The 25,429-nt window shown below is 47.5% G+C and overlaps 1 protein-coding gene across 2 annotated transcripts in view; it reads left to right on the top strand.

Moving 5' to 3' along the window:
* CUX1 (cut like homeobox 1) overlaps positions 1 to 25,429 on the top strand; it is a 1,145,546-nt gene that overhangs the window by 1,032,979 nt on the left and 87,138 nt on the right. For both annotated transcript variants that reach the window (XM_069226953.1, XM_069226954.1), the window contains exons 16-17: positions 175 to 241; positions 16,184 to 16,296. In XM_069226953.1, the coding sequence (XP_069083054.1) occupies positions 175 to 241; positions 16,184 to 16,296 (180 nt within the window). The remainder of the gene's footprint in view (positions 1 to 174; positions 242 to 16,183; positions 16,297 to 25,429) is intronic.

Genomic DNA, 25,429 nt, shown 5'->3' with positions numbered 1-25,429 from the left:
TCGAAGAAAAATTCTCCAGATCCAGTCTGATGCCTGGAGGAAATTCTAAGGTAAGGAATCTGCAACTAGAATCTGTCTCTGCCAGATATATTGGTACCAAAGGGAAGTAACTTGTACTTTAATGTGGGTGTGTACTGTTACTTCATGTGTCTCCTCTTCTGGTTTCTGATTCAGGGTGCTGCTGAGAGCGGTCTGGAGAAGATTCCTGAGCCCATCAAAGAAGCCACTGCTCTCTTTTATGGTAAGTTTGGACAAGGTCGGAGGTATTGGTGGGGTAGCAGGTGCAGTTGCACCTGGGCTGAAGAATGTGTGAGACCAACTTTATCCCATTTATGGTTGCCCTTAATTTTTATCCAACCTGGGGTAAGGGGAACCATTTTGCTTCTACGGATTAGGACCCACTAGACCCTTGCTACAACACTGAGTTTGGAAGCTGAACACTTAAATCTCTTCCCCTTTGCTTAAGTGCTCATAGAATCTGCATAGGCTTTCAAGTCCAGGTATCGGCCTGGAATGTGAACAAACACAAGTCAAGGGCCATGGCTAGCAAAGCGTTCTACAAATTCTAACAAGGAGAAACAAGTTTGCCATCTGTTCCCAGATCCAGCCAAGAATATTTGGACTATTTATGTGTCTGCTTTAGACAATGAATTTCACTTCCAGTGCAAACCGTAGAGCTTGTTCCCATTGGCAAATCTCAGCGATGTGAGAGATAGCCTTGGTGCCCACACTTACTAGTTTCAGCATCCAAGATGCATTGTCCGCTGTGCTTGTCTCCTTTAGTGTTTTTGTCTCACTGGCTGCAAAGCCTCGCCTCTGCAGATTTGTCCTTCCTGTCACTCTGCTGCAAAGCCTGGCCCTATTGGGGCGTCTCCTTCTTAGGGTGACTGCAGAGACTGACTTCTGTATCACTCTCAAGGACTGGTTTTATTGTCGAAAGACTGGGCTGGTAAATGTTTCAATGTCAGCTACACATTGCCTTTCAAGGACATTTATTAATGAAAATGGCCTAAAGAAATTCATTTGCAGCAGTTGTCCAAATATATCTGCTGTATACCCGTAGGTTTTACAGGCAGATCTAAGGAGAATCTCATCAAATATGTCAATACTTTACGGTGTGGCGCCACATCTAGGAGCGTTCTATCTCAGCAGCAGAGCAGCCACTGATCTATATGCCTTTAGGAATGCTGTGTGCAGCAGTCTCAGTGCTGGATAGGCTAACATCGATGTACCCCATCTTGGCTTGTGGGCACTCCTCTTGTCCCAAGCTATCAATGGAGAAAGGTGGGCCTTTTGTCCTCCGTTGCCAAGGTAGCCATGACACTGGATAGCTGGACTTTCTAAGTTTTACTCATGCTGCTCTGCCTTCAGAACTGTGTTTGTTTAGGCATCTCTCATTTCACACTGTCTGTAGAGATTGGTTTGTTTGGGTCTCTGTGTTGAGAATGACTGGCTGGGATTATTGGCTGTTGTACTGACTCTTTAGGTCTTCCCCTTTTCACTTCGGCTAATGAGCCTTGCTCCCCTGGGTCTTTTGTCCAATTCACAGCAGATCGTGGCCTCTCTGGGTTAATCCAAATTCACTCAGACTGAATTGCATGATCTCTCTTTAGGTATCACTTTGCTCATACATTGATATATAGTTTGGATTGTGCCCATTATACAAAGGACAGCAATCTTTCTTCTTTGAGTCTTTTTCAGTCACACTGACGGCAGACAATTTAAATCTCTGTATCGCACACTGGCTGCAGAGCCTGGACACTCTTGGCCTCGCACACTGGCTGCAGAGCCTGGACACTCCTAGCCCACCCACTCACACTGGCTGGAGAGCCTGGACACTCTTGTCCTACCCTCTCAAACTGGCTGCAGAGCCTGGACACTCTTGGCCTCTCACATTGGCTGCAGAGCCTGGACACTCTTTCGGCCTCTCACACTGGCTGCAGAGCCTGGACACTCTTGTCCCACCCTCTTACACTGGCTGCAGAGCCTGGACACTCTTGTCCTACCCTCTCAAACTGGCTGCAGAGCCTGGACACCCTTAGCCTCTCACACTGGCTGCAGAGCCTGGACACTCTTGGCCTACCCTCTCACACTGGCTGCAGAGCCTGGACACTCTTGGCCCACCCTCTCACACTGGCTGCAGAGCCTGGACACTCTTGGCCCACCCTCGCACACTGGCTGCAGAGCCTGGACACTCTTGGCCTCTCACTCTGGCTGCAGAGCCTAGACACTCCTAGCCCACCCGCTCACACTGGCTGAAGAGCCTGGACACTTTTGTCCTACCCTCTCAAACTGGCTGCAGAGCCAAGGCACTCTTGGCCCACCCTCTCACACTGGCTGCAGAGCCTGGACACTCTTGTCCTACCCTCCAAAACTGGCTGCAGAGCCTGGACACTCTTTCGGCCTCTCACACTGGCTGCAGAGCCTGGACACTCTTGGCCCACCCTCTCACACTGGCTGCAGAGCCTAGACAGTCTTGACCTACCCTCTCACACTGGCTGCAGAGCCTGGACACTCTTGGCTCACCCTCTCACACTGGCTGCAGAGCCTGGACACTCCTAGCCCACCCGCTCACACTGGCTGGAGAGCCTGGACAGTCTTGTCCTACCCTCTCAAACTGGCTGCAGAGCCTGGACACTCTTGGCCTCTCACACTGGCTGCAGAGCCTGGACACTCTTGGCCCACCCTCTCACACTGGCTGCAGAGCCTGGACACTCTTGGCCCACCCTCTCACACTGTCTGCAGAGCCTAGACACTCTTGGCCTACCCTCTCACACTGGCTGCAGAGCCTGGACACTCTTGGCCCACCCTCTCACACTGGCTGCAGAGCCTGGACACTCTTGGCCTACCCTCTCACACTGGTTGCAAAGCCTGGACACTCTTGGCCTACCCTCTCACACTGGCTGCAGAGTCTGGACACTCTTGGCCTACCCTCTGACACTGGTTGCAAAGCCTGGACACTCTTGGCCCACCCTCTCACACTGGCTGCAGAGCCTGGACACTCTTGTCCTACCGCCCCAAACTGGCTGCAGAGCCTGGACACTCTTTCGGCCTCTCACACTGGCTGCAGAGCCTGGACACTCTTTCGGCCTCTCACACTGGCTGCAGAGCCTGGACACTCTTGGCCCACCCTCTCACACTGGCTGCAGAGCCTGGACACTCTTGGCCCACCCTCTCACACTGGCTGCAGAGCCTGGACACTCTTGGCCCACCCTCTCACACTGGCTGCAGAGCCTGGACACTCTTGGCCTCTCACACTGGCTGCAGAGCCTGGACACTCCTAGCCCACCCGCTCACACTGGCTGGAGAGCCTGGACACTCTTGTCCTACCCTCTCAAACTGGCTGCAGAGCCTGGACACTCTTGGCCTCTCACACTGGCTGCAGAGCCTGGACACTCTTGGCCCACCCTCTCACACTGGCTGCAGAGCCTGGACACTCTTGTCCAACCCTCCCAAACTGGCTGCAGAGCCTGGACACTCTTTCAGCCTCTCACACTGGCTGCAGAGCCTGGACACTCTTGGCCCACCCTCTCACGCTGGCTGCAGAGCCTAGACACTCTTGGCCTACCCTCTCACACTGGCTGCAGAGCCTGGACACTCTTGGCCCACCCTCTCACACTGGCTGCAGAGCCTGGACACTCTTGGCCTACCCTCTCACACTGGTTGCAGAGCCTGGACACTCTTGGCCCACCCTCTCACACTGGCTGCAGAGCCTGGACACTCTTGGCCTACCCTCGCACACTGGCTGCAGAGCCTGGACACTCTTGGCCTCTCACACTGGCTGCAGAGCCTGGACACTCCTAGCCCACCCGCTCACACTGGCTGGAGAGCCTGGACACTCTTGTCCTACCCTCTCAAACTGGCTGCAGAGCCTGGACACTCTTGGCCTCTCACACTGGCTGCAGAGCCTGGACACTCTTGGCCCACCCTCTCACACTGGCTGCAGAGCCTGGACACTCTTATCCTACCCTCCCAAACTGGCTGCAGAGCCTGGACACTCTTGTCCTACCCTCCCAAACTGGCTGCAGAGCCTGTACACTCTTGGCCCACCCTCTCACACTGTCTGCAGAGCCTAGACACTCTTGGCCTACCCTCTCACACTGGCTGCAGAGCCTGGACACTCTTGGCCCACCCTCTCACACTGGCTGCAGAGCCTGGACACTCTTGGCCCACCCTCTCACACTGGCTGCAGAGTCTGGACACTCTTGGCCTACCCTCTGACACTGGTTGCAAAGCCTGGACACTCTTGGCCCACCCTCTTACACTGTCACACTGGCTGCAGAGCCTGGACACTCTTGTCCTACCGCCCCAAACTGGCTGCAGAGCCTGGACACTCTTTCGGCCTCTCACACTGGCTGCAGAGCCTGGACACTCTTGGCCCACCCTCTCACACTGGCTGCAGAGCCTAGACACTCTTGGCCTACCCTCTCACACTGGCTGCAGAGCCTGGACACTCTTGGCCCACCCTCTCACACTGGCTGCAGAGCCTGGACACTCTTGGCCCACCCTCTCACACTGGCTGCAGAGCCTGGACACTCTTGGCCTCTCACACTGGCTGCAGAGCCTGGACACTCCTAGCCCACCTGCTCACACTGGCTGGAGAGCCTGGACACTTTTGTCCTACCCTCTCAAACTGGCTGCAGAGCCTGGACACTCTTGGCCTCTCACACTGGCTGCAGAGCCTGGACACTCTTGGCCCACCCTCTCACACTGGCTGCAGAGCCTGGACACTCTTGTCCAACCCTCCCAAACTGGCTGCAGAGCCTGGACACTCTTTCAGCCTCTCACACTGGCTGCAGAGCCTGGACACTCTTGGCCCACCCTCTCACGCTGGCTGCAGAGCCTAGACACTCTTGGCCTACCCTCTCACACTGGTTGCAGAGCCTGGACACTCTTGGCCCACCCTCTCACACTGGCTGCAGAGCCTGGACACTCTTGGCCTACCCTCTCACACTGGTTGCAGAGCCTGGACACTCTTGGCCCACCCTCTCACACTGGCTGCAGAGCCTGGACACTCTTGGCCTACCCTCGCACACTGGCTGCAGAGCCTGGACACTCTTGGCCTCTCACACTGGCTGCAGAGCCTGGACACTCCTAGCCCACCCGCTCACACTGGCTGGAGAGCCTGGACACTTTTGTCCTACCCTCTCAAACTGGCTGCAGAGCCTGGACACTCTTGGCCTCTCACACTGGCTGCAGAGCCTGGACACTCTTGGACCACCGTCTCACACTGGCTGCAGAGCCTGGACACTCTTATCCTACCCTCCCAAACTGGCTGCAGAGCCTGGACACTCTATCGGCCTCTCACACTGGCTGCAGAGCCTGGACACTCTTGGCCCATCCTCTCACACTGGCTGCAGAGCCTAGACACTCTTGGCCTACCCTCTCACACTGGCTGCAGAGCCTGGACACTCTTGGCCCACCCTCTCACACTGGCTGCAGAGCCTGGACACTCTTGGCCTACCCTCTCACACTGGTTGCAAAGCCCAGACACTCTTGGCCTACCCTCTCACACTGGTTGCAGAGCCTGGACACTCTTGGCCTACCCTCTCACACTGGCTGCAGAGCCTGGACACTCTTGGCCCACCCTCTCACTCTGGCAGCAGAGCCTGGACACTCTTGGCCTCTCATGCTGGCTGCAGAGCCTAGACACTCTTGGCCTGCGCTCTCACACTGGCTGCGGAATAAGACCTCTCTGGGTTCCTTACTTGCATTTGCTGCAGATCCCAACTATCCCTCTTGCACTGATTGCAAAGCTTGCACTCATTTTGCCTCAACACCATTGTTCAAACTAATTAAGAAAGTGGCCTCACTGGCATTCTTAACTGCTTTATCGTGTTGGGCCTCCCCCCTCACAGCTGGCTGCAAGCCAAGCATCTCTGGTTCCTTCCTCGCTGTTTGCAGAGCTCTAGCCTCTTTGAGCTAAGCGCTCATAGGTGCCGAGTAGCTGGGCCGCCTGGCCTCTCTGAGACTCTTCCCCTCACAGTGCCTGCCAAGGTGGGCCCCTCAAGACTACAGAGCCTGGCCTCTCTGGTTGTTATGTAGCGTTGCATGTTGCAGATCTCCCCAAGGTCTCTCGCAGACACTGACCTTTCTGGGCCAGTTGTTCTGTTCAAGAAGAGAAAAGATGTCAGGCTTGCTCTGGGGTGTGGCCATTCTGCTACATAAGCTGTTCCCACTCACCGTGGCAAAACAAGATCTGGCCCACTGCGCCACTACATTGTAGTAGGTCGAACTGGAGGGTCACCACTGGATGCTGCAGTGTACCTCTCCCTCTGGACTTCAATACCACCTTACATACTGTTACTGGCGCTCTTTTAATTGATCCTCCTGGTATGACGCAGGTGGGGGTGACTTTAACCAAGTGATGTACCCCCTTTTGAAGGTCCACAGTTCGTCCACCCTGGCCAGGCCGCTGGGGTGGTCCAGATGTGCCGCTGGCATGGTGACCATTAATGGACTGTACTCCAAAGGAGATCGCTCCCACTCACAAATTAACTTCCTCTTTGTCCCGGCAGCAGGATGGGCAGGGTGTCTGGGATGAATGTGCTGCCCGGGGGAATGTCAGAGCACTCCCCGGCAGAACTGTGCTTCCAGGGTACAGAGAACTGACCGCGGAGGCGGTTGGTGCTTAAACCCCTGGTGGCTCATAGACCAGCTCCTTTCGGACCTCCTAAAGGACGTAGTGACAGAATTCTTTGAACTTAATGTTGGCTCGGTCTCCAGGCCTTTAAGATAGTGACAGAGGCAGCGCCATGACATACTGTAGGGGGCTTGAACTTGACAAAGTGAGGGATATGGGTGTGCTGGGGAGGCAGATTATAATACAGGAGGGATTGCCGATGCAGGAGAGTGGGGGATTTATGATGTGGGCCTGGAGATCCAAGCAGGCCTTCAGGGACTAACTGTTAAACACAGCCAGATATGCTTGACTAAATACCAAAAATAATGTGTAGGGTGGGGCGGCAAAACTGGAAAACCTCTTACTGGTTCCCCAACCAGGACGCGGAAACCCGACTGATTACAACAATTTTGGATGAAGCCTGACAGTCGGTCCCCAGCTGCACAGAGGTCTCTGATGCCTGTGCCCGATACTATGTCACCCTCTATGCCGCGATGTGCCACCCGTGCTTAGAGGAGGGGCGCCCAATAGTCCCAAACCTGCCGGTGGCCAGAGTGCCCGCCGAGGACCCAGTCACTCTTGAGGCCTCCATCACATTCGAACTTTCACAAGTCATAACAGCAGTGCCTTGGGGGAAGGCGGCGGACCCAAGGGCAGCCCTCGTGAATTCCTCCTGGATTAAGCCACCCTCCTCGCCTGGTATGAGGAGGCTTTTGACAAGGATCTGCTTCCACCAGATGTGTGGGTGGCTCTGACTATGGCTATAGCTAAGGTGAGAAAATCAGACCTACCATGCTCCTCCTACCGCCCTGGCTATTTAAAGCAGTGCTTTAAATGGGCAGGTACTGTCCAGTACGGAGTACCTGCACTTTTTTGCAATTTTGCAATACCTTTAATAGGAGAGTACCGGCACTTCTCAGGAGCAAACAGGTACTCTGAATAGTGAGTACCTGCCCTCTTATATTTCCATTTAAAGCACTGCAAAAACGTGTTTGTGCCGGGGAGGGTGTAAGGCACTGTCCGTGACAATCACTGACTGCCCTAGTACGCTCCTAGGACCCAGCCTCCGATACAGCCCATTGCCCTTGCATGCGGAGGAGGGAATCTGGCCCACTTATTACGTTTTCTTGTCCTACGCTACTCTGAGCCCCTGGACGCAGGTCTGGGTTAATGGAGGTGAAATGATCCTCTGCACGCTGTGAGTAGTTGTAAAGAGTTTAATGGAAGTGCGACCGGGAGGGAGACTCTCTGCAACTGCTGAGGTCTGCCGTCCGAATCTCTCTCTGACATTCGACCGCGCGAGGCTGCCGTCAAATAACATATACATTCTGCAGCGCGCAGCTGTAGAATAAATAACAATATAACTACAGGCAACAACACACCCCCTCTTCTCATAATAATGTAAAATTTAAAGAAAAGGAAAAAGAACATGCTAATTGTACAACAAAGTCATCACATTTCTTGGACAATTTCAACATTGACTTGTCCCACACTCTTACTCTAGGATAATCCCTCTTATTGGACAAAGATTCGGTAACCCCTGATTTGGTGTCCACATCAGATACATTTTTCCATCTAACGCAAACCGGAACCTTCGCAATCTTCCCACAATTCCATACATTGCCATTACTCAACAACAAGGAATATTTATATACTTTCATCCTCTCCAGAGGCTCGGAAAACTTCGACTCACCCTTAGTGGTTTTTCCGCCCTTCACAACTTGGGACATATCACCAACCGTATAATCACCAAGCACCACTCCGCCTGCTACCTTCTTCCTCTCCACCCCTTTAGAAAACAACGCCCTAGGTTTCCTACCTCTCATAAACTCAAAAGGTGATTTCCCAGTCACACCATGGGGGGTTGTGCGGTAAGACCAAATCAAATCCTTTACTGCCTTCCGCCAATTTATGCCATTACTTATTGCCATTTGCAAACTGTAGGAAGTTGGCTCTGTATATACTATAGAAATAGTGAGCACAGAGTCCAAGGGTTCCCCTTAGAGGTAAGATAGTGGCAAAAGTAGATAATTCTAATGCTCTATTTTGTGGTAGTGTGGTCGAGCAGTAGGCTTATCAGAGGGTAGTGTTAAGCATTTGTTGTACACACACAGGCAATAAATGAGGAACACACACTCAAAGACTTACTCCAGGCCAATAGGTTTTTATATTGAAAAATATATTTTCTTAGTTTTTTTTAAGAACCACAGGTTCAAGGTTAACAGTAAACACTTTAAATGTAAGGTACTTCACTTAGATACTTTATGAACTTTGAATGGAAACAATATCATGTACAGTCTTTGTAAAAATGGCAATAAGCTATTTTCAAAGTGGACACAGTGCAAAAATCAACAGTCCCTGGGGGAGTTAAGTAAAGGTTAGATTGTGAGGTAAGTAAAACACTTACAAGTCTCAGTCCTGGGGCATGGGCAGCCCACCGTTGGGGGGTCAAGGCAACCCCAAAGTAACCATACCAGCAGCTCAGGGCCGGTCAGTTGCAGAGGTCAAAGAGGTGCCCAAAACACATAGGCGCCCTTTGGAGAACAGGGGTGCTCCTGTTCCAGCCTGCCAGCAGGTAAGTACCTGCCTCCTCGGGGGGCAGACCAGGGGGGTTTTGTAGAGCTTTGGGGGGGACACAAGTAGGCACACAAAACACACCCTGAGCGGCACAGGGGCGGCCGGGTGCAGTGTGCAAAGCAGGCATCGGGTTTCAGGTAGGAAACAATGGAGGGACCCGAGGGTCACTCTAGCGGTGTAGACAGGCACAGGGGAGGGCTTCTTGGGACAGCCACCACCTGGGCTAGGCACAGGGTCGCCTGGGGGTCACTCCTGCATCAAGGTTCGGTTCCTTCAGGTCCTGGGGGCTGCGGGTGCAGTGTTGGTTCCAGGCGTCGGGTCCCTTGTTACAGGCAGTCGTGGTCAGGGGGATCCTCTGGATTCTCTCTGCAGGCGTCGCTGTGGGGGCTCAGGGGGGGTCATCTCTGGTTACTCACAGGCTCGCAGTCGCCAGGGACTCCTCCCTGAGGTGTTGGTTCTCTGGACCTCGAGCCAGGGGCGTCGGGTGCAGAGTGGGAAGTCTCACGCTTCCGGCGGGAAACGTGAAGTCTTTGGAAGTTGCTTCTTTGTTGCAAAGAAGTAGCTGGTTTTGAACAGGGCCGCTGTTCACCGGAGTTTCTTGGTCCTTTAGTCCAGGGCAGTCCTCTGAGGCTTCAGAGGTCGCTGGTCCCTGTCGGATGCATCCCTGGAGCAGGTTTTCGAAGTTGGAGACAGGCCGGTATGGCTGGGGCCAAAGCAGTTGTCGTCTTCTTCCTTCTCTGCAGGCTTGTAGGTCAGCAGTCCTTCTTGTTTCTTCAGGTTGCAGGAATCTGATTTCCTGGAATCTGGGGAGCCCCTAAATACTGAATTTAGTGGTGTGTTTAGGTCTGGGAGGGCAGTAGCCAATGGCTACTGTCCTTGAGGGTGGCTACACCCTCTTTGAGCCTCCTCCCTGTGGGGAGGGAGGCACATCCCTAATCCTATTGGGGGAATCCTCTAAACTAAAGATGGAGGATTTCTCAAGGTAGGGGTCACCTCAGCTCAGGACACCTTAGGGGCTGTGTTGACTGGTGGGTGACTCCTCCTTGTTTTTCTCATTATCTCCTCCAGCCTTGCCGCTGCAGAATGTACATGTTATTTGAAGGCAGCCTCACGAGGTCGAATGTCAGAGACACATTCGGAAGGCAGACCTCGGCAGTTGCAGAGAGTCTACCTCCCGGTCTCACGTCCATTAAACTCTTTACAACTACTCACAGCGTGCAGAGGATAATTTCACTGGAAACGAGGATGGGATTCGAACCCACGCGCACATTGCAACTGATGTGTGTTGTCCTGCTATTGGCCAGGTTTGCAAGAAATGTAAATCCAAGGGACATTTTGCTAGAGTATGCAAGGGAAGACAAGTGGGTGTGAAGAAAAGTAAAGGGGTGATCAATTCAGTGGGGAGTGACAATGAGGATGGGGCTGGTCAACAATTTATATTGCAAGTGGTAGATGTTGGAAGTGTAAGTACTGGTGGTCCTCATTGTGTCATGTGGATTGATGGTGTGGATATGTTGGTGATGGCTGATTCAGGGGCGAGGTACACTCTGATTGGGAAGGAAAATATGTCAACATTTCCGAAGCATGAAATCAAACCGCCGGATGTGCGTTTAGTGGCTTATGGAAACAAGCCTATTGAGCTAGTGGGGTACATGGAGGCCTTACTGGAGTTTCAAAGAACAGCAGTAACTTCTAAGGTGTATTTTGTGAAGGAAGGTACCAATCTTTTGGGCTGGCCACAGCAGAAGGATCCTGGTCTCATTCTTGATCCAAATCATCCCGATCAAGTGTTGGGGACATGTTCTAATGTACACAATGTTCAAAATGCCAATTTTATGGAAGAATTTCCGCAAGTGTTTAGGAAGGGTTTAGGAAAACTGAAGGGATTTATGCATAGAATTGTGTTGAAACAGAACGCTGTTCCTAAAGCTCATTAACAACGCCCTGTTCCAATGGTGATAAGGGAACAGTTGTGGCAAGAGTTATCTAGGTTGTGTGAGCAGGATGTGAAGAAAGCTAATGGGGATATACGTTTGTGTGTAGACCTTCGTGATCTGAATGCTGTAATCTGGGTTGACAGACATCCATTACCTAATATTGGAGAAATGTTATCAACGGTTAGAGGGGCTAGTGTATTTTCCACGTTGGATTTGTCATCTGCTTATCACCATATAGAGCTACATCCAGAGTTGCGTGCGTTGACATGATTTATCACACCCGAGGGGGCTTACAGGTTCAAGCATATGCTTTTTGGTTTGGCATCAGCGTCAGCTGTGTTCCAAAGAGCAATGCATCACTTGTTGAAAGATGTTCCTCGTGTCACTTACTTTCAGGACGACATTTTGGTGTTTGGAGCAGATCAAGCAGAGCATGATAGTACGAAGAGAACGGTTCTGTTTTGAGGGAGAGTGGCTTGACAATCAAATTGGAAAAATGTAAGATGAGTGTGCCAGGAGTAGAGTACTTGGGTCATTGGATAAATAAAGATGGAATCTCTCCTAAATCTAATTTGGTGGCTGCCATAGAAAATGCTTCTTCTCCTGTCAACAAGGATCAACTTAGATCTTTTTTGGGTTTGGTGGAGTCTTACTCGAAGTTTATTCCCATGTTTGCAGACAAGACTAAACACATGAGGAAGTTGATGTGTTTGAAAGAACGGTTTGTGTGGAGCGATGTATGTGAATCAGAGTTTAGTTTGTTGAAAAAACAAATAGCCTCGGTGCCAGCTCTTAAACCTTTTGACACCAGGGATAGCATCATCATTAATACTGATGCCAGTTCTGTGGGACTGGGTGCGGTGTTGTTGCAGATTAGAGATGGTAGAGAAGGGACTGTTGTCTATGCTTCCAGACCTTTGAGTCTAGCAGAAAATAATTATTCTACTATTCAAAAGGAAGCTTTGGCTTGTTGGTGGGGTGTAAACCACTTTCACAGGTATGTGTGGGGAACGCATTTTGTAATCAGGACAGACCATCAACCAATGATTGGGGTAATTTTGACTAAAGGTGCAGGTAGGGCTACACCTAGGACTGCTCGATGGGTGGCAAGAATGTTGGAGTACAATTATGGACTGGAATATCTTCCATTAAAGAAGACTGTATTGGTGGATTGTTTATCTAGACTTTCTGTTCAGACAAATCAGAAAGAAAATGATGAACCTGATGAGCTCATAGCGATAGTTGAAATTGATGTGGGAAATGTAACAGAGGGTAGAATTTCTCATGATGAGTGGGTGAAGGAAATACAGAATTATGTGGTTTTACAGGAAGTGATGAATTATTGTCAACATGGTTGGCCATCAAAAGGTGGTGCTTCCTGTGATGCTGAGTGTTTTTCGAGATGTTAACGTGAGCGTAAATGAGTGTTGAAGTTGGCTCACGAGGGTCATTTGGGAATGAGTGCGATGAAAAAATGGATCAGATCAGAATATTGGTGGCCTGGTTCGGATAGAGATGTGGAGCATCACATTAGGGAATGCGTGTTGTGTGCGTAGAGTGACAAGTCTCAAAATGTGGTAAGGAACTCTCCTGTGGCATCTGATAAGTCTGACGGTCCTTGGAAAAAAAATAGCCATTAACATCAAGGGTCCATTATATGTGTTGGGGAAGATTCAAAAGTATGCTTTAGTTGTTGTGGATTATTTTTCTAGGTGGCCTGTTGTGATATTTTTGGAGAATGTCAACACCGCAAGTGTGGTTTTGATAGATTTGTTTGATTTGGAAGGGGTTCCCGAAACGATTGTTTCTGACAACGAAGTGCCGTTCGTGTCAAACAATATGATTGACTTTTTGAGAAGGTATGACATTGAGCTCATAATAGAATCTGTTTACCACCCACAAAGCAATGGTTTGGTGCAAAGGTGGAACAGAACTTTGAAGGATGGTTTGTGTAAGAAAATGCCTCCTTGGCATGGTTACCCCCTAACCTTTTGCCTTTGCTGATGCTAAGTTATGATTTGAAAGTGTGCTGGGACCCTGCTAACCAGGCCCCAGCACCAGTGTTCTTTCCCTAAACTGTACCTTTGTCTCCACAATTGGCACAACCCTGGCACTCAGGTAAGTCCCTTGTAACTGGTACCCCTGGTACCAAGGGCCCTGATGCCAGGGAAGGTCTCTAAGGGCTGCAGCATGTCTTATGCCACCCTGGGGACCCCTCACTCAGCACATGCACACTGCCTCACAGCTTGTGTGTGCTGGTGGGGAGAAAATGACTAAGTCGACATGACACTCCCCTCAGAGTGCCATGCCAACCTCACACTGCCTGTGGCATAGGTAAGTCACCCCTCTAGCAGGCCTTACAGCCCTAAGGCAGGGTGCACTATACCACAGGTGAGGGCATATGTGCACGAGCACTATGCCCCTACAGTGTCTAAGCAAAACCTTAGACATTGTAAGTGCAGGGTAGCCATAAGAGTATATGGTCTGGGAGTTTGTCAAACACAAACTCCACAGTTCCATAATGGCTACACTGAAAACTGGGAAGTTTGATATCAAACTTCTCAGCACAATAAATGCACACTGATGCCAGTGTGCAATTTATTGTAACATACACCCAGAGGGCATCTTAGAGATGCCCCCTGAATACCTACCCGACTTCTAGTATAGGCTGACCAGTTCCTGCCAGCCGGCCACACACCAGACATGTTGCTGGCCACATGGGGAGAGTGCCTTTGTCACTCTGTGGTCAGGAACAAAGCCTGTTCTGGGTGGAGGTGCTTCTCACCTCCCCCTGCAGGAACTGTAACACTGTAACTGGACACCTGGCGATGTGCGGCTGTAGAATAAATAACAACATAACTACAGGACACAACACAGGCGCTGTCTGATCCTTTCCTGGTGGCGCGAGAAACAAGACGGGGGTGCCCTGTCACTGGTCTGGTTTACTTTAGTGACCGAATGCCCTGCAAACTGGATCCGCTGTGATGCCCAACAGGCCGGCTTCCGATGGCCGGAGGCGCAGAGGATTGAGTCTCCCCATATCCTGATGATCTCCTGATATACGTGCAACGTCCTTTCCACTCACTGCCATGTTTGATGCACATGCTTGGGGTGGGGTCAGTGGGGGGGAAGGGTATACGGGGACACCTCCCGGCTTCGTACAAATTGGACCAAACAAATCCATCACCCGGTCCAGGGAAGGATCCCTGAGGTGGTGGCGACCACTGGACACCCCCGCTACCCTGGTGTGATAACCTCACAAAGATGTAGAGCTCGGATGTTAAGTTTGAGCCCTTCCTGTCAAGAGCACGGCGTGACGTGCTCGGTCGGGCAGCCTTGTCCCTGTCTATTATGGGCCGCAGAGCGTTGTTTAAAATCATTACGCCCCCCTGTAAGTCCTCCAGAATTACCCAACTCAATCCCACAAACCTTTTTTCCATACATTGCTAGCAATACTAACTTGATTTATTTGGGCAGGGGCTGTGCCCCGAGTTGGGTCTGACAAATGCACTCGAAACACACTTACGACTGCCTGGGTATACATGACATCAGGAAATACTACTGGGACCTCGCAACTGATTTCTATCAGTAACTGGGCCTTGTGTGAGGGCTCTGCTGCTGCGCTCAACAATGATTTAAAAAGCATTTAGTGGCACAAAAAACCTCTGCAGTGTGGTGCAAAGCTGACGCGGGTCACTGCCCTGTGCAGTTTCCGCACCTGGGAACTGATCAGCATCTCCATGCTTGGAGAGGTCGGGCTGCTGGGCACATTACGTCCTGTGATCCAATCTCCTAATTATACCTGTATATTGCTCGGACATGCTGTAGATCCCTACAAGGACCAGCTGAGGGCATGGCCTGATTTTAACCCCCAGGAAATCTGCATAATATGCATGTCATTTCTACTTAGTATCCCAGACCCCCTCCGAGCACTCTGGGCCCCCTAGAGGATGAGTAGTGGATGAAGGTTAAAATGGCCCCTCATACTTTGCCCACCTCTGCACAACTATGACTTATACGATTCAAATACCTACACGGACTATACTATAATCTTCAACTATTATGGCGCATGGGCAGGGTACCCGGAGGGTGCGTTCCTCCTCGTTATCTGGGACTACCCGGGTATAAAGACTTACTGGCAGTCGATTTAGAGAGGGCTGGCTACAGTAGTGGGCCATCAGGAGTTACTTGACCCCACAGTTGCGATTTTTGATCTAATGGATGAATAGAACTGAAACAATAGCACCAAGGCCATGGTTAGCATAGGTTTTATGTGAGCTATATTAGTTAAACGTGACATTGCCAGGCAGTAGAGGAGCAATGACCCCCTGGCCCCCTGCACTGGTGGAGAGGTTAGGGGTTTGAACATTTGTGCATCGGCAGAGCAGAAGATCTACCGGGCACGGGGTGCTGTAATGATGAAGCTGGGTCCAGGGCGTCGTTAAAACGTTGATTTATTTCTGGACTAAATACTTTGACGACGGGGATCTTCCACCACCCGTGAGCCTCTCCTGCAACTGAATAATATTGCCGAAAGCCGTGCAGATGACGTCCGCCCCACGAACATGAAACACCACTTAAATAACAACAATATACAGCATTGGCATGCACAGCCTCGAGAGACCGCACCACCGACCTTTATGTCTCGTGGCTACATAGACCAACCACTACAGGTGCCCACAGAACTCCTACAAAATACAGGATGCATGGTCCGGGCCGAAGGGTTTCCTCACAGGGTCGGGGCAAAGGCTAATCATTTTCATAATGGTGTGTTACTGCTGCGCCTCGACAGCTAGTGCGGGTGGGACCTCTTGTAATATGGAAATGAGGATAGTTCCATGTTTTCTGAGATGCTGTCTGTATTAATGTTGATGTTTCCTTTGCTTTTGAAAACATAATAAAAATATCTCTTTAAAAAAATGAAAAAAAGTGGAGAAAAGATATGTTAAGACATAGATAGCAATGTAATGATACTGTTGGTGTTCAGTGAGTGACTAGTAGTGTCAGGAATATACATAAGTACTAACTGTTGCTGTTCTTACTCTAGGTTACCCTGCACCTACAAACGCTCCGCTGCCTGATGGTCAGATGGATTCTCTGTTGTCCATCATCTCAAGTCAAAGAGAGCGCTTCAGAGCGAGAAATCAGGAGCTAGAAGCGGTATGTTATCAAATGCCAGGTAGTGTTCTTTGAACACCGCAGCCTAACTAACATCCGCCATCATTTGTGGCATTGGTTCTACCAGGAATTCCTATAGTAGGCTTTCTCCTCTAATCTCTTGCTCTCCCTCTACCCACACCTTTTAATCTCATTGACCATTTAAATGCTTCCAGTTGTTCACGGCTACAAGCTCAGCACCTTTCACCTTCATCCAACACCGCATTGCTTCACATGCTGCTGTAGTAACACAATGGACTATGTAGGCCAAACCTAGCACATTTGTTCTAAAAGAAATCAACTTTTGACTTCAGTAGCACTCAAAGAACCATCTTTAAGTATGGATGACCAGCTTAAGCCTGCTCCGGGTGGTGACCTTGTTTCTCATCACCCTCCTCACCCTTTCATAGTACTAAAAAGCATATATTATTTTGTCAATATACACACATGGATGGGGCCCTATTCACAAATGTAAATATACAGATGTATATTTACCCTTGTGCACGTTTACTTCTACACATAGTTGTAACCCTCCACTGATTTGCTATTGACCGTTTCCAAGTGGAGGGTTACATTGTGGTATAGAATTAAATAAGGGCGGGCGAGGAGTCTCCTTCAACATAATTTGCAGTTGTAAGGTTACTACTGTTAACTTTCCACTTGTTGATGGTGATTTCCCTATGAGGGATGTGTGTGGAAATATAATAAAGTTTATTTAAAGGAAGTATATATGTGATGTTTGTGTGTGTGTGTAGATATATATATATATATATATATATATATATATATATATATATATATACACATATCTGTGTGTGTGTGTAAAATATTTATTAACCTAGAAATAATAAAATACAGCTTTACAACATAGTAAGTCGACAAATGATGTGTGTTCCTAAAATGATGAAAATATATTTAATTTAGAAATATTGTTTTAAGCAGTTCATATAAAAATACTCACCCTCACTAGAATGTTCTTTTTGTAATGTCTAGTAAACCTGGTTAAACATTATATATATTTACTTAGTTTCATTTAAAAGTTTGTATAATTTTTTTTCTTTTAAACAATGTATCAATTACATAAAATGTTGTTATCACTTAAGTGTATATACAAGTATATGCTTTTAAAGGTCAAATTATTTTAATTGATTTAACATTAGTTCCTATGATGTGTTATTTTAGTTCCCTGCCTCAACTGTTTTTAATGGAAGTGTATTGCAGTGCCAGGGTGGTGCTTGCCTTACTCTAAGACTGTGCTGGGGTACATTTACACCTACTGTGACACACTTAGGGCTATAATAACTTTGGAAGTGTTTTTTGTGAATTGCAATTGTCTAACTTTTTGTGTTTTGTTTTTTTGTATTAGCATACCATTCCTTAAATTTCCCTAAATCCCTCCCATTTTCAAGTAAATATTCACTATTTTCCCACCACTCCCCCTGGTCCCTCCCACATTTGCTCTTACTTTGTATTCCTATGTGTGGGGAGATCTCCGCCCCTGTGCTGGTGATCTCTGCTCAGAAACGATAGAAGAGGTGGAGATGGACGTCTCCGGCCGTAAGATTGTGACGTGAATGTTGTGCTATGTAATATAGTACTTCTGAGGTACTACTGTATGTACTACAATATGCAGTTTGTCAATCCGCGCCATACTGTTCTAACTATTTGCCCTTTAACTTGTGGCGTCGAGCTTGAAGATCTTCGGTAGTCTGCATGTCTTTCCAAAAGAACTGAAAGCATCCCGTTTTTCACCAGCTGTTTCTGAAATACATTAATGTAGTTTTATTTTGTGCCCCTCAGTTTTGCTGTTCAGTTTCACTCACAACTGTACTTTAGTGAAAAAAGTTCTTTGAAAACCAATGTATTTGGTGTAGTCTCAAATGTAAACAATGCTATGTGGTTAGCCCTGATCTGCTGTATCTCTTGAACCACTACACTGCCTCACTCTCGAAACTAAATCCTGCCCTCCTGGTGCAAGACACTCTCCAAACATTCTTCATTACTTAGGGCGTCATGGTTTATGGCCCATCATATTAGGACCAACATCCAGATACTGTAGTGTAACAAGAAGGCGGTAGCATGTATGTGTGTGTCCGAGTTTTCTTAAAAGCTGTTTAGAAAACTGCGCTGACTCAGCATTGTTTCATTTGACGTTGCTGAATTGATTACTGTTGATTGAGTCTTGGCCTGGAAGAGGTGTTTGTTCAAACACAGTACTGCATAAGAATAAGCGGTAATGTAGATTTTCCTAGTCTATGAAGGAAAGTCTTAATTTTATTAAAGACACGGAGGCGAGTATTATGCGTTTCTTTTCTTGCTTTAATTAATGAGCAGCAGTCAAGAAACTACAAATCCCATAAGGCTTAACATCTGTAGCCAATGGGATTAAAAACGTAGTTCAAAACACACATAACCAATAGTAATTACGATATGCCATTATGACGTCACTTGACTGCAAGCAGCCCTCTTTTCTTGCAAATGAAGTCAGTTAACTGTGAACAAAGGGAGTAATAAACAAAGAATAAACAGAGCCATGAGGAAAGCAAAGACATCAGAGAAAAAGTCCAGGAGCTTGCAGAGGCAAGGGTAGTCCGGCCAAACCGACAGGGATGATCCAAATCCTGAAGGAAACGAATTGATTGGATGATCTGACGGGATCTGATTAGGACGTTGTCTGAGTGGTTGAAGCCGAAACTAGAGAAAGGGAGGGATAAACAAAGTTATACAAGAGGTGGGATAATACTCGCCTCCGTGTCTTTAATAAAATTAAGACTTTCCGTTATAGATTAGGAAAATCTACAATTTATGGCAAGACCGGAGGCTCCTATTATGCGAGTTTAAAGCATATTAATCACATTCAAAGAAGCATTATCAATCGGTTTGCAATAAAATACTCTAAAAGTATTGTCATTTGACCAATCCGCAGATTTTAGAATATCCTCCAAACGGGATCCCGCCCAGAAAGCTTTGGAAGCCATAGCCCCCCTAGAGGAATGAGCTCCAAACTTGGAAACATCAATACCAGCCAAGGACATAATCAGTCTTACCCAACGGGCTAATGTAGCAGAAGAAACAGGGTTATGGGGTTTCCTGAAAGATATGAGAAGTTGGGAGGAGGATGTTCTCAAATCTGCGGTCCTATGCTCATAAACTTTGAGACATTGTCCTACACACAATTTTGGTTGAAGCGGAAAATAGGGATAAAAGACTGACGACAAATTGGTCTTGGTACGTCTTACAACCGAAAACAGCACACCCGACGGGGTGAATTGACGGTTGGAGACATCCAAAGCCTTAACATCTGATAAACGTTTAATAGAAACTAAACATAATAACATTGTTAATTTAGCAGATAAAAGCTTTAATGATAAACTTGAATTATCTGGTAATGCAATCAAGTATTTCAAAACAATATTAACATCCCACAAATGATTGTATTTTGGTAACGGAGGTTTAGAAAATTTTACTCCCTTTAATAATTTACATACCAACGGGTGCTCGCCTACTGGTTTCCCGTGAACATGAATATGGTTGGAAGAGATAGCAGATCTGTAAAGATTGATAGTGCGAAAAGCTTTACCTTTGCTGGCTTCCGAGGCAAAAAAATTTACGACAAAAATTACATCTGCTGAAAAGGGATTAATTTGTCTTCCCACACACCAGCAATCCCATAGAGACCAGGCTGCCTTGTAGGCTTTTTTGGTGCCTGGGGCCCAGGAGTTTGAGATATAATGGGAAGCTTCTGCCGAAATGACAGGGAAAGATTGGGAATCCCTGAGATTTTCCAAGCGGATAGGGTTAGGATGTTGTTCAGAATAAGGGGATGAGAACGGTGAAGAGGGTCTAGTAGCAGATCCGGAAAGGATGGAATTAACAAGGGAAAATCTATTGACAGTTCTAAAAGAGTGGGGAACCAAATTTGGGATTGCCAAAACGGGACGATAAGAGAGAGAGAAGCGTGTTGACGTCTGGCCTGAGCCAGAACCCTGTTGATCATTATGAAAGGGGGAAAGGCATAGTTGTGGGAAAACGACCAATCTTGTGAGAAAGCATCTGATGCTAAGGCTAAGGGATCTGGGCGCCAGCTGTAAAATTGGGGAAGTTGAGTGTTGAGGCGAGAAGCAAAAAGGTCTATGGAGAAGGGGCCTCATAAGGATTGGATGTTGTGAAACACGGAAGGATGAAGTCTCCAATCGCTGGAATCTCGAAGGTGACGAGAATGCCAATCTGCCACTGTGTTGAGAGCCCCCGGAAGATACTCTGCATGTGCCGAAAGATGGTTTGAGAGGCAAAACTCCCAAAAGCTCTTGGCTAGATCTGCCAAAGGTTTGGATCGTGTACCCCCAAGATGGTTTATATATCTGACCGCAGATATATTGTCCATCCTGAGCAGGATTGCACAATGTACTTTGTTCTTTGCCAGACTTCTGATTGCAAAGGAGCCTGCAAGCATCTCTAAACAATTGATGTGCAATTTGGACTCCTCGCTTGACCATGTACCCCCAGTCGAGATGGGTGCACAACGGGCTCCCCAGCCTTGATGGCTTGCATCGGATTCTAACACAAGATCTGGGGCTGATGGAAAGATACTTTTCCCGTTCCAAGCATCTAAATGGTCTATCCACCATTGAAGCTCTGTGCGAGACTCTATGTCTAAAGGAACGAGATCGGAATACGAAAGCCCCTTTCTTAGGTGTTGAATCTTTAATCTTTGAAGAGCACGATAGTGAAGGGGACCCGGAAAGATTGCCTGGATGGAGGAGGAGAGAAGACCCACAACTCGGGCTAGACTTCGGAGGGAAATGAGGGAATTTCGGAGAATTTGCAAAATTTCAGATTTTATGGATTTTATTTTTGACGAAGGTAGAAGAAGGGTCGCTGAGAGGGAATTGATTTGAAATCCCAGAAATTGTACGATTTGGGAGGGTATAAGAAGGGATTTTTCCCTGTTTATTATGAAACCCAATTGTTCCAACAGAGAGCAAGTCGTTTGTAGGTGAAGTAGGAGAGTCTGAGACGATTGACTTAGGATGAGGATATCGTCTAGATAAATTAATAATCTTATCCCTTGAGCTCTTAGAAAAGCTACCACGGGTTTCATGAGTTTTGTAAAACACCATGGGGCTGACGAGAGACCGAAGGGCAGAGAGGTAAAGTGATACATTTTTTTTTTAACCACTGGAATTGAAGAAATTTTCTGCATTCTGGATGAACAGGAACGACTAAGTAAGGGTCCTGTAGATCCAATCTGACCATCCAGTCGTTCTGGAGGAGAATGTCTCTGAGATGGAGAATTGTTTCCATTTTGAAATGCCGGTATACAACAAATCGGTTGAAATGTTTTAGATTGATGACTGGACGCATCTTTTTGTTTTTCTTTTGAACAAGAAAAATTGGGCTGATAAAACCCGAAGAAAGGGGAAGAGTGGGCGCAATCGCTTGTTTGCGTAACAATGTGTCTACCTCTAGGGAAATTAGATGAACCATTTCTGTGGAAAAATGGGGAGGAGGTTGGAAAGAAGTTTGCACCGGAGTAGAATAAAGTTCTATTTTGTAGCCTAGAACTGTGTTTAACACCCAAGCATCTGTTGTTATTGCATGCCAATTTGACAGAAAATGGGAAATACGACCTCCTGTCGGGAAAGAATCGACAAGGAGGCTTACCTGTTGGGTTGGCGGCTCTGGAATGTCTGGCTGACCTGGCACGGTATCCTCTGCCGCGTTGGGGGTAGAACTGAGGCCTGAAGTCCTGCTGATAGGAAGAGTAATAGCCTCTGGAGCCTTGATTGCTGAATCCACGGCCGGTAAAGCGACCCCTACCTCTACCGGCCCTGGCAAAAACCCGCTGGTGGAACATTTTTCTCATGGACTGTTGGGCTTTGGTTAATGAGGTGAAAGTAGCAACATATTTGCCGAGGTCCTTTATAAAGGAATCTCCAAAAAGCTGTCCATCTGATTGGAGCTGAGGTTGAACGGTTGCCAAATTTACGAGTTTGGGATCAAGTTTGATCAGTAGGCCTTTACGCCTCTCGTGAATGAAGGAAGAATTTGCATTTCCCAACAGGCAGAAACAACGTTGAACCCATAAAGATAACTCTTCTGGGTCGAGGAAGGAACCGTCTAGTCTGGCTGATTCGACAAGATCAAAAATCATAGTAAGAGGCCCTGTAATGTCTAAGAGTTTGTCTTGACAGGAGGACCAAGCTTTATCCACGCCCTTGCGCGGGTCCTTTCCTTGTTTGGTGAAGAAAGTCAACATTTGTTCATCAATAGTAGGGGTAATAGTGGCTTTATTAGAGAGTACGGGACGAGGACATTCGGATTTTAATTTAGATCTCGTTTGTTTGTCTAGGGGTGAAAAAAGTTTTTGTGCCACAAAACGACCCACATGGTCAGCTGGAAACCACTCGGTAGAATTGGGATGATGAATTTGAGAGGGATCGAACATAGGAAACCCTTCTGAGTCGAAAAGAGAAGGGGTAGCAGAAGTTATTTTTGCTTTCTTTGGAGGAGGAATGGAAAAGGACTCATAATCGTCTTTGTCAGATAAATATTAATCTGAATCTACATCAGGCATATCTTCGTCTGTATCCTGAATAACTGGAGAGATAACAGGGAGAACATTGCGTTCTTTAGATTTTCGTTTTAACAATGATTTTGGAGCCATATTGTTATACTCCTTGGCAGGAGCCTTGTGAGGAACCGCGTCCTCTGGCGTACGTGAGATGGACTCACCTTCCATTTGCGTCCCCATACCTGGCTTCACTGGCGGACGCGTACTGCTTTCCCCCGCAGTCTGGGCCGATTTGGAAATTAAGTTAGAAAGGTTATTCTCCAGATTTTTTGATAATTTTTGTAATGAGGAAGATACTGCCTGATGAACAGAACTTCTAATGAAATCACAAAGTTCATGTCTCATCTCTTCCAATTCAGTGGAAACACCCTGTTCCATAGAGGAAGTGCCAGGTTCCATTATGTTTTAATTTCAATAAAATATATTTAAACTAGAAATAGGTTTGTATGTTTAATTTTGGAATTTAAGGAGACCGAAACTGAGAGGAAACGGAGTCTTTTGTAAAAACAGGGAATAGAAGGGGTTAATAATATGGCCCAGGTCTAAATAAAGCGACTAAAGTTGCTCTAGGAAAGAATAAATAATGCTGTGAGAAGCGCTCTGTCATACGACGTCTCTGCCTCAGGAGCAAACCGAATGACGGTTGCTGCCTGAGGCAAAGGAATGCCTGGAATTTGGAGCGCGCGCGACGCGCGTGTAAAATAAACAAGACCGACGTCAGAGCTGAAACGCTCAGCTCGGAACCTCTCAGAAGGGAGGTCGGAGCGAAATGAACACACGGCAGCTTGACGTCAACTATAAATTAGAAAGAATGCCTATAAACTCACGCGACGCGCGCTAACACACAAAAAATAAAGACAGAGCTGACGAACTCAGCAATAAATAACAGAAATGCAGTGGACGAGTTGCCGGAGACACAAATAAACATGCGGCAACTTGCCGTCTAACATAACAAAGGCAAAAAAGCGGAATATATGTAAAAACCAACAATATTGAACTTATTGAATAATGTAATTAACGTGGGTGTAAGAAAATGCGACTTATCTTGACTGCAGCAGCAAGAAAAGAGGGCTGCTTGCAGTCAAGTGACGTCATAATGGCATATCGTAATTACTATTGGTTATGTGTGTTTTGAACTACGTTTTTAATCCCATTGGCTACAGATGTTAAGCCTTATGGGATTTGTAGTTTCTTGACTGCTGCTCATTAATTAAAGCAAGAAAAGAAACGCATAATAGGAGCCTCCGGTCTTGCCATAAAATTTGCACACAGATAAAGAGGCTGTGCTAAAGTGAACCGAGTTGTAGAATAGAATATTGATGACTGTTGGATGCAGTATGTATGTATATCCAGTGCAGTGCTGTACCAGAGACACACTGATGCCATCTGCTTTGTAGCTGTACCTTACAGGACGTCCTCTGCATCCAGGACACTACAGAGATCATCCGCATGATAGGGGAATGGCTGGTGAATCTGAGGTTCTGGACCACACGGCTGGCAAGGGCCCCTGCTTCACAACCAGGATGTTTGTGGAAGTTTGCCTCTGGCACCGGAGTCCATTCTGCTGTGGGTCTGCAGAGGGGGCCATATATTCCCTTTGAAACCTTGACTCTCAGGGTAGCAAAGGGAAACAAATAAAATGCTTCTTGGAGAAGGAATTTGGAGGGCAAAGACTCAAAACGCAACAAAAAACAACACAATATTTCACTTTCAAGCCCAGTGCTACTATTTATAAATAAATAAGTACTTGAATGTGACTCTAAAACGTAATATTGCATACACTAATGGGGATTCGGTAGAGGGTTCGATGATCCCGTCTTTGGGTTCTAGCTAAGTATCTCAACTCTTCTTCCCATGGTGCCACCTGTACTACAAAATGCAATTTGTAAATCAGGGCCATACTGTTTTAACCTTTTACCTTTTAACTTAGAGTGTTCGAGCATGAAGATCTTAGGTAGTTTACATGTCTTTCCAAAATAATTGAAACCATCCAGTGTTTCACAGGCTGTTTCTAAAATGTATTAACATACAAACATATGTGTGGGCCATTGAATGCAGTTTTACTTTGTGATCCTCGGTTTCATTGCTCATTGGTTAGTTGCACTCATGAGTATAGTTAGTAAATGAAATTCTTTGAAGATCATCATATTTAGTGTATCCTGAAATTTAAACAATGCTATGTGGTTAGCCCTGATCTGCAGTACCTCTTGCATTCCAAAACTGATCCCTTATCTGGCGGGAATAACAGGGTCATAGGCAACAACAGTCACAGGTGCTATTACACTATGTGACCACCATGTTCAGCAGAGTTCATACTTGCAAACGCCACACCTCCAGTGGCGGGTTTACCTTTACAGTTCACCATGCAGTCTCTTGACTCCACACACACTCTTACTTGATCGCAGGGAACGCAGCTCAGTTCTGTGCTGGACATTGCCGGTATTGGATTGGTGCTCAGGACATCTCCAGAGAAGCACAAGACTGCTGGTGGCAGCCTCCCTCCTCACTCCGGCTGCTGGGATTAATCAGGGCTGCTGGCTGGGTTGGTCCACTTTTTCTTGG

Source organism: Pleurodeles waltl, chromosome 3_2 (genome assembly GCF_031143425.1).
Source record: "Pleurodeles waltl isolate 20211129_DDA chromosome 3_2, aPleWal1.hap1.20221129, whole genome shotgun sequence".
NCBI classification, from domain to species: domain Eukaryota; kingdom Metazoa; phylum Chordata; class Amphibia; order Caudata; family Salamandridae; genus Pleurodeles; species Pleurodeles waltl.
The sequence above is the reverse complement of the archived record's forward strand: the minus strand, read 5'-3'. Positions and strand labels throughout refer to the sequence as shown.